Source organism: Ammodytes marinus, assembly GCF_949987685.1.
Source record: "Ammodytes marinus genome assembly, chromosome: 1".
NCBI classification, from domain to species: Eukaryota; Metazoa; Chordata; class Actinopteri; order Uranoscopiformes; family Ammodytidae; genus Ammodytes; species Ammodytes marinus.
In genome coordinates this window covers 17,054,393-17,064,254 of record NC_137230.1, presented here as the reverse complement: position 1 = coordinate 17,064,254, position 9,862 = coordinate 17,054,393, and the positions used below count along the sequence as shown (strand labels likewise).

Here is a 9,862-nt window from a genome sequence, read left to right as displayed (position 1 = left end):
GGATGAAAGCATCCACCAGCAGCAAGGAGGACGATGATGAAGATGAAAGGTCAGAGTCAAGACCAGTCATGTTAACTGTTCAGGGCCTTTTAAAGCTCAGATGTTAATGTTGAACTGTTCCTCAAATGGTATTGAAATATCTTAAAAGCTGCCCACACATTTTATTTTAACTACGCAAAGTGGGTTGGTGGTACTAAATCAGTCATGAAGCTATATAAACTGTAGAAGTACCCTTAAAATGATTTGGTCATTCATCGATAGAATATATTGTGCCCTTTTTTTTTGCACTGAGCACCTGCCCCCCGATATGTCTGTGCACGCCACTGCTTCCAGACCATCCTATAGCAACCTCCAGTCTGTTGAGTAGATACATGAATCCTATCAGTTGTGCTTCCCTCTGTGCCGGTTTGCTCTGTCTTCTTTGCAGCGCACAAACACTTTATCTTGATTGGCTTCGACCTGTTGTCCATCACTTGTTATGGCACAAAAAGATGTCCTAGAAAAACAGAAACAGTGTCGTTAACAAAGTGTGATTCAACAGCGAAATCACTCAACGATTGTAACTGATTCAAAGACTATGCATGTGGGAAACAATCCACTAGGTGGCGTTAAAAGTCTGCAATTGTGTAGGTGTAGAAGTCTGACTGTGTAAGATGTTATTGAATCTGATAAGAAGTAAATGTATTCTGTATCAAATGTGCCTCTGTATATCTTTAAAAATAGTTAGAATTATTAACTTTATATTATATATGTATATATACTGTATACATTTTATAATATCCAGTAGAAAAAATATCCTCATTATTTAAATAATGATACTTATTCTTTAGATGTTTTTATATTTTTAGCTTTTATAGAACGATTCTCATCAACACCACAACCATCTCTACAAAGTTGCTTCTAGAACATTTGAAAAGTTGGTTGTTATGCTGCTCATTATTCATTGTTTGCTGTATTTGTAAATCCCACTGGTCTGCACTCTGTTGTGTGTGCATCCTAAAGAAAACCAAACTGATGGATTAAACTACCAACTGGTTATAAATCAGTTCAAATTTAACTTTAAATTTTTATCTGCTGCCCCATTAAAATGCTGATTTTATCTTAATAATGATCCAATAATGAAAGATATATACTGTATGTACACATCTGAGAGGGACCAATCTGCAGAAAGGGTGTTTTTTAAGTTGTATATGTTATGCAATAATGATAACATACTTTTGAATGTGTGGAATTATGTAAAGCAATTTTACTTGTATTGAAATATGTTTTCCATTGAGGTATTTGCTCATTCAAAACATCTGAATTAAGTTCCTCCGCTACTGCTGCTAACGTATAGAGCTGTATTACCTCTCCTGCGTCTCGCCTGCTTTGACGCTCATCTTGCCCACAGTCAGCAGTGGTTTACTGCCCTGGCCGCCCCAGGGGATCATGGTCTGCACCCGGTTCCACATGTTCTTCCACAGAGCCGGCCCCGCCCAGTGCAACTTGAGCATCATCAGATCTCCCAAGTCTCTTTCCAGGGTGATCAGGAATGTGAAGGTCTTATTGCTGGAAATCGTCTCAGGGCTGATAGAAAAAACAAGACCAAAACAGTACGATTATTTTTACGGTAGGGAACATCTGATTCCTGCAACAGGCTGTCACATTTCTATATTACAAAGCAAGGAAGGCACCGTGTGGTGATGGTGCTTAAAACTAAAGCAGGACAGCACATGATGATTTCCTCTGAGGCTCTTTGATTCACAGAACATGAGGGATAACGCAGTAGTCAGGGAGCAGTGTCTTCTTGGGTAAATAATTCACTCCATCGTCCCCATTTATAGTTCTCTTTCATGCGGCAGCTCGAGTTGTCTCCATGTGTGTCAGCTGCTCTCCGTAACTTGCTCTTTCTTTATGGCGTTGAGAGCCCAGCTGCATATTGCATGTGTCATAGAGTGAGTACTGTGCTTAGATCCAATGTAATGTACAGTACTCACATGGTGATGGGCAGGTCTCCACTCTCCTCCTTTGTTCCAGTGAGGGAGATGGTGAGAGAGGTCTCCAGCCTCTCCATCTGGTTGACTAACTGGATCCTGAACTGGTAATGATGGACTGCAGCAGAGAAGAAGACAAAAGAAAAGCCATCAAAAACTTTTGTATGTGTAAATGTATAGTGGGCTTAAAAAAATAGTAGGTAATCTTCTGACATCACATGACATGTTCTTATGCTAACAATTGCAATTGTAATTCATTGTTTTCACTATATATTAGTTTTTTTTCTATCTTTCCAGTGATGGAAGAGGCACTCTCTCTTTTATTTTATTTCAGTAATACATGCAATAGCACAAATGTTTATTTTCACTTAACAAAAAAATGCAGATTAATTTCTTAAAACAGCTGGACACTTGTAAAAGTTAGTGAAACGAGAGAGAGAGAATAAATAGTGCATTTGTTGGGAACTATTTTAAGCGGCGGAATAAAATCCATTTGTGCTTTAGTTTGTATTTGCATGACACAGTCAGAGTGATTATTGACTGTTTTGTTGTAATAGTGACCAGGGAAATCATTTACTTTGGCTTTGGCTACACAGACAACAATCGTTAGTAGAATAAAAACAATTGCTAGTTTAAGGTATTCTCATATTAGTTCACATGGAGTCAAGATATTGCATCATTGCTTTGTGCATCTATCTCAGGTGATCAGTCTGTAGGCCTATATATTTGTAAACAGTATCCAACAAAGACATGCAGCACTGTTGGTCTATACATATTTATATGAGGACTAGAGATAAACTCCAAATGTATCTAAAGTGTGCTTTTTTTTAATGATCAGGAGAATCACCTACGCTTGTAAGGCATCCGGGAGCGTGTCTTCATGTAGAGGGTCTTGCTGCGGCCACTGCGAACCTTCTTGATATGGTAGCCCAGCACGTTGCAGCGATTCTTACGACAGTCTAGACAGAAGCCTTTGTCAAACGCGCTTTTGTTCTTGCACCTGTAGGCCATGTTCTGCTTGTCTGTATTCAGCACAGAGTCGATGAATAGATGAACGGACCGCTCATGAGCACATTTCAACGTCTGCTCGAAACCTACGGGTATATAAAACAAAAATATGGTGGAAATTTAAAAGGGGAGACAAATGTTTTACACCCTTGATCTGAATTTCAACAGATAATTTCCACACACACTCACACACACACACACACACACACACACACACACACACACACACACACACACACACACACACACACACACACACACACACACACACACTTTGTGTTCACATTCTCCTGTGGATTGAGAGGTAGTGGAGAACCATAATCATATTTTCTGACCGTTATTTGTGGATTGATTTTGTGATCACTTAAGCCTCACGTCTATCAGACTGTCCCTTTGTTACAGCTCTTAAAAGCATCTCATTATCTCTTTAGCCTGGAGGCAGCTCAGCGCAGAGGGATGGACCGAGTGAGCGGAGGAAGGCACATGTTGGTAATTAACTCCTGGGGATGACAGATGCTTTAATGTGGCTCTCACTGTCATATTATGCAGATGTATTTTGGGGATTGAGAAAGCATCATAAATCCCAGAGCCCCTTGTGTTAGCCTGAAGGGAATACAATTCATCTGCTTGACCACAGAACCAAAGACTGTCAACAAGCAAGAGATGAATCCCCAGGATTTTCCTTCTAAACCAGCGGTTTTGAGGTGGCAAGACCAATTAAGAAAGAAACATGTTATGACAGAGCAGAGGAAGAGGCAAACCACTCCAATAAGCCTTTGAGCAGCGTGAACAGACTGTTTCGATTCGAGTTGTGACTTTTCTCCTCAGATGTGGGACTGTGTATGGCAAACAGGGGGACCAGAACATTTAATGGCACTTACGTTTAGGCATGGAAAAGAACTCCCTTCAATCTCACAAAAAAATCTAAAAAATAACTTTGGTATCCCTGATAAATATATTGAAGGTCAATCTCATCACAATTGAAATCTTAATGCCTTTGTCAAGACAACCCAATCTTCAAATATTCCATCGCTGTACTTTTGTCTAAAACCAGAACTGTAACAATGGATGACAATATGGTGAGGTCAAACATGACAAATGTTTAAGGATATGGTTCTCAGAGGTTGAATACTGAAGTGTTCAGTACCAACAGACCTTTGTAATGCCACCATCAGGCAGCTGTCTCTACATATGCACAAGATCAAAATCCACTGGGAAGAATGTTACTGATGAAACTTTCTGTGAACCCCTACCCCCCAATCAATCCTCTTTGAGAATCCCAGGACCATGAGGCCACATCTTTCAATTTATATGCAAGAAATATGAAAAAACAAGAGAATACCATGAAATGACATGAGAATATTCACGATCCACAGGGGATCAACCAATTTTTTTTACAGCCTCACCACTAAGAAGAGCAGTATGGGTGGTGTAATAAACATCCGAGCCTATAGGGGGCACTAGCTGCACTTAAGACTTTACAGTCCCCAGGGGAGCATAATACGCAGCAAGTACATACAGTGGCTTGCAAAAGTATTCATACCCCTTGACATTTTTTACATTTTGTCACGTTACAACCACATACGTACATTTGTTTTATTGAGATTGTATGTGATAGACCAACACAAAGTGGTGCATAGATGTGAAGTGGAATGAAAATGAAACGTGGTTTTATATTTTTTTTATAAATAAAAAACTGAAAAGTGTGGCGTGCAAAAGTATTCAGCCCCCTGAGTCAATGCTTTGTAGAACCACCTATGCTGCCATTACAGCTGCAAATCTATTGGGGTATATCTCTACCAGCATTGCACATCTACAGACTGATATTTATTGCCCATTCTTCTTTGCAAAATAGCTCGAACTACAGATTCAGCATCAGATTGGATGGAGAGCGTCTGTCAACAGCAATGTTCAAGTCTTTCTCAATATTCTCAATAGTTTTTAGGTCTGGACTTTGACTGGGCCATTCTAACACATGACTATGCTTTGATTTAAACCATTTCATAGTAGATCTGGTTGTATGTTTAGGGTAGTTTTCCTTCTGGAAGGTGAACCTCTGCCCCAGTCTCAAGTCTTTTGCAGACTCTTACAGGTTTTCTGCATCATGTGTTAGAATGGACCTGTCAAAGTCCAGACCTAAAAACAATTGAGAATATTGAGAAAGACTTGAACATTGCTGTTGACAGACGCTCTCCCTCCAATCTGATGCTGAATCTGAACCTTGAGATATTTTGCAAAGAAGAATGGACAAAATATATCAGTCTGTAGATGTGCAAAGCTGGTAGAGAAATACTCCAATAGATTTGCAGCTGTAATTGCAGCGATAGTTGGTTCTACAAAGCATTGACTCAGGGGGCTGAATACTTTTGCACGCCACACTTTTCAGTTTTTTATTTATAAAAAAAAATTAAAGACATGTTTCATTTTCATTCCACTTCACAATGTTGCACCACTTTGTGTTGGTGTATCACATAAAATCCCAATAAAATAAATGTACATAGGTTGTAACGTGACAAAATGCGGAACATTTCAAGGGGTATGAATACTTTTGCAAGCCACTGTATATGTTTTGTCATTATTTTCTAGGGTGGTAAAGGTGTGGTAGTGTGTTCTCTATCATACCGAGGATCCCATATTCAGTTACATGATCGTAGACGTGCTGCAGGTCACATCCTGGTTGGAAGTCTCCTCCGTTGGGGTAAAAGTCATAATGTGCCACAGCTTGCTTGATGCCCACACTGAGGCCCATATGTTCCCGTGTGAAGGTGTGGATGGCATCCACAAAGTCAGCATCATCAGGAGACAGTCTGTCTGTGGGGGACATGCCTTCAAACAGGGGCCCCGCTGGATCAAGACCTGTACAGATACAATATGTAACCAAGAAACCATTTGTTACAGACCACAGAATAAATCAGTTAACTTTCAAAGATATTCTTTAAATAAACTATATTTGTGATGTCCAGCGGATTTAGAAAAGCACAACTATAACTCTTAACAGTAGAAAAGCCAACCAACCAGTAATTCTTCCAATCTTCTCTGAACCTCCCAGATAGCTTCCGGCAAATCCAGAAATGTGAGCGCCGAGGCTGTAGCCAATCAAATGAGCCTTTCTAACTGGGTACTTGTAGTGGACCTGTTGGAGATCATGACAGGTACACAATTAAAGAAGACTTTTGACAACTTAAATCATCTAGTGTATGCATAGTGCCTTTTTAAAGCTGCTACGAGGGACTTTGTAATATTTCACTAATGCTTTTGTCAGAAGGGGGTGCAAGAATGAACGCAAACCGAAAGTTCCTCGGAGCACCTTTAAATATAAAATGTACCATTATAGCAGACTTTACTTCATTTCGTATGTGATATTGACAAAAATAAATTGGGCTTCATTAGAGAAATTTTCTTCCTGACCTGTAGTGACTGCAGCAGGTGCGCGATGTCTTTTCCAACAATGCGGGTGCTCTGTGCAGCTGTGGGGTAGTGCTGGTGAGCCAGGGTCAACCAGTCGGTCAGCAACACGTTGACGTCTATTAGGTTTGTCTTCATCGCTGTAACTAACCGGTGCACCCAGCTCTCCATTTTACCATCCACCTTAGGAAAAAACAAAATTGTGTTAGTTACTGTGGCATTACTCCTAGTTATATTGGTCTTAACCTTTTGTACTTTAGAAATTCCAAAAATTTATGTAAACCAGTGGATCCGGTGATATGAGAGAAAGTTGTTAAATTTATTTGATATCAGATTGAAGTGAGTCTCTTGCATTTTGTCGATTCATATACAACACGTTTACATGTGTAACTAATGCCCGCATGCAATCCCCTCCACATTGGTCCCTGAGCTCTATGTTTAGTATCCAGTGGTTCAAGTCAGTGAATTGGAAGAAAAGTTGACCTTACCGACCACCCGTGAGTGATGATGATGAGGGGATTACTGCTGTTGAAGCCACAGGAGGTGAGGGTGTGCAGCTGCACAGGGTCCAGTGTGCAGTAGCCTTCGCCTTGTGAAAACAGCCTGAAGACTGAACTGCTGACATGAGACCTGTTGGCCTTCAGGACTCCACTCTGCTCGGCTGGGTCCACTACATCTCCAAGAAAAAAACAGCAGAATCATGTTGTCTGTTTGTTCTTTATGATAACTCTACTGCTCTACTGGACATACTTATACTTTGAGGGGGGATAGTTACAAATAACACATGAATACATTGGCTTTATTTGTCCACTTTAGAGCAGAATAAATGTTTTAGGCTATGTATTGATACAATTATCTGTGATTAAATAGGGCTGATTCAGACTCTTTCTGTCGTGACCACTTGGACTGCAGGCTGACTCACGCCCTTTCAGAAAACACTTTGCTTTGTTTCCAGGTCATGCAGACCTCTTTGGCAGATGCACACACAGACAATACTTCAGAAGAAGCGCCGCTATCAAGTGAATCTCTGCCAGACTCCTCCCTTTTATTTCTTACATAAACTACTCCTCCCTTAACGTGTTTTAAACCACAGACCAGAAATCCCCGAAACACTCACTCACAAACATCAAAGATCCTTCTCCAAATAATCTATCATTACATTTCCATCATGGTTTGTCATTCATTCCGGTCCAAAAGGTTTATTCTTCTAACGTTTTTAATGCTAATTATTCCAGAAACCAAGGCGCCTCAACACCCAGTGATACAGCTGTCATCCAATGAGCTGTGCTTGCTGATATAAAGCCTGTGATATAAACTTTCCACATTGGTCGCAATTATCCATCATCATTCATCATCCGTCATCCACCCCTCTGCTCATTAAAGCCCAGATTTTCCTTGGTGTGTCTCTTAACTGTTATGACTGTTTATCCGTATGAACACGGAGAGCAATTAAAAATAGTCTGACTCATTAATTACACAGCATAAGGGAGTACTTCACAAATCTGTAAATTATTTCTGCAATATTGTTGAATGCTTAAAAAAAATACCAGCAGCAGTGTTTGCCTGAACTGTAATCTGAAAGATACTTTTCATGGCTGTAGAGATTTTTACTCTACTATTTTGTCTTCTGTTTTTTCTAAACCACTAAAAGACTGATTTAAGAATATATGTAGCAAAAAACCCAAAAATAAAACAGCAATATTTTCTTTTGGTGCACATATTCGACAGAAGCTGATTGTTAACATTTATTGCCAATGTAATTTGTAGTGGTGTGACAATTCATTCTCCATTTAATTAAAAATATTAGTGGTGTCACAATATTTTCAATAAAGCAACAGGTGTCTTACATTGTCCTTTCCATTTTCATTGTAGTTGTTTGAAAGATTTCCATAGTTTGAAGCTGCAGAATTGTCAATGGAGGTAAGCATCTCAGCATTTTGAATAAAAGTGTTTTATTGTAAAATGTTAAGAAATTGTTAAGAAAGAGATATAATCTCAGTTTGAAGACAGTTATGTTGTTTTTTAGACGGAATTTGCTGAATTTGTTTTGATACATAATATTCATATTATAATTAATAGTATTTGTTATACAAATAAATCAATACTGCAAGTTAGAACAGGAGAAATGAAAGTGTGCACCACCAGTTTCTTGTCTTTGTGAGTTAATAATCCAAATTTTAAATAAACTTCTGAAGGAAATTTTGGGGGGAATCCCATTTAAGAGGTTAAAGGCCAATTTTAGACTGCAGTTTAGTGCCCCCTGTTTGAAAACTGTCACCCCAGGAGGTTAACATTAATTGCAATGATATATTGCCTCTAATATATGAACCGTATGAAACATTTGATTTGGATTTGCACAATTATATTCAGGGATTTGTATTTTTTCACATTTTAAATATTTTAACCATCAGTCCAAATGTTTTTTAATCTGCCAATCAGATAACATATGTAGGTCTTTCATTCATCTCTCCATGAATACGTTTAACAAAAACACAAATACAATTTTAACACTTCTTTGAGCATCAATTTATTACTCACCTGATCGATTTCCTTTGATTTTCTTCCCTGCGATCAGGTGAGAGGTTAACAGCACACAGCACAGGATTCTGAATGCAGACATTGTTTTAAACCAACAATTTAGTAATTCCTGTGAACCAACACTTTTGATGAGAAATCATTGGAGGAGGAAATGCATATAATGTAGAGTCTGCAGGGTAAGAAGGTCTTTCAAAGGAGATTCAATACTGTCCATGAGGCTTGCAATCAGTGTGGGAAAGCAGACATTGTAATGTGCTGTGCAAAAAGAATGGGAACAGTGGGATTGTCGCTGTATAGATAAGGGGTTATTGGTCCTTTCCTGATTGGCTGGGGGTCGGGCTGTGTAGATAAAACGCATTTTCTGTGCATACGGTCTGTGTGTGAACATTGTGAAAGAGCTAAACATGGACAAGATATGGTACAATGTACTGATAGTGTCTGAGAGGTAGAAACGAGCTCAGAGACTTAAGTAAGACCCTCTGCATGCATCGTCTACAAGTACAGGAAATGTTATTTTATTACTGTAGCTTTTACAGAACCGCCAGTTTCAAGCAAAAACCTCAAGGCAAGTCTATAAGCCAAACATGAATGAACTAAGTCTTCCAGGAATCAGATGTGTACCCAGAACAATCAGTCTAACACGATTGTATTCACGGACCGTGTCTGATTTAGGTCCAAAAAAATGATTGAATTTGTACTGCTGTATCTGGAGGTTGCTGTTGACCAAACCAAGCCAAATCCAGGGGTGCTCGTGGTGTAGTGGTTGGAGCTCTCGCCCATATAGGCTCAGTCCTCAGAAGCAGTAGACCACAGGTTAGAATCTGGCCCATGGTTGTCCTCTGCTAGTCATTCCCCTCTCTGCCCCATTTGACCTCTGTCTCTCCAAACTATCTAATAAAGCATGAAAAATAAATGCCAAAAAAATTGTCTTAAAAAGA

The 9,862-nt window shown here is 39.3% G+C and overlaps 1 protein-coding gene across 1 annotated transcript; it reads right to left on the bottom strand.

Annotated features, from left to right (window-relative positions):
• Window positions 1–381: 381 nt before the first annotated feature.
• Window positions 382–9,006, bottom strand: lipca (lipase, hepatic a; the record flags this gene model as incomplete). Its single annotated transcript, XM_080028418.1, has 9 exons — window positions 382–496; window positions 1,348–1,566; window positions 1,977–2,091; window positions 2,825–3,067; window positions 5,604–5,837; window positions 5,997–6,114; window positions 6,390–6,569; window positions 6,875–7,062; window positions 8,925–9,006. 9 exons carry the CDS (start codon window positions 9,004–9,006, stop codon window positions 382–384), a joined length of 1,494 nt encoding a protein of 497 aa, XP_079884544.1.
• Between the last annotated feature and the right edge of the window lie 856 nt (window positions 9,007–9,862).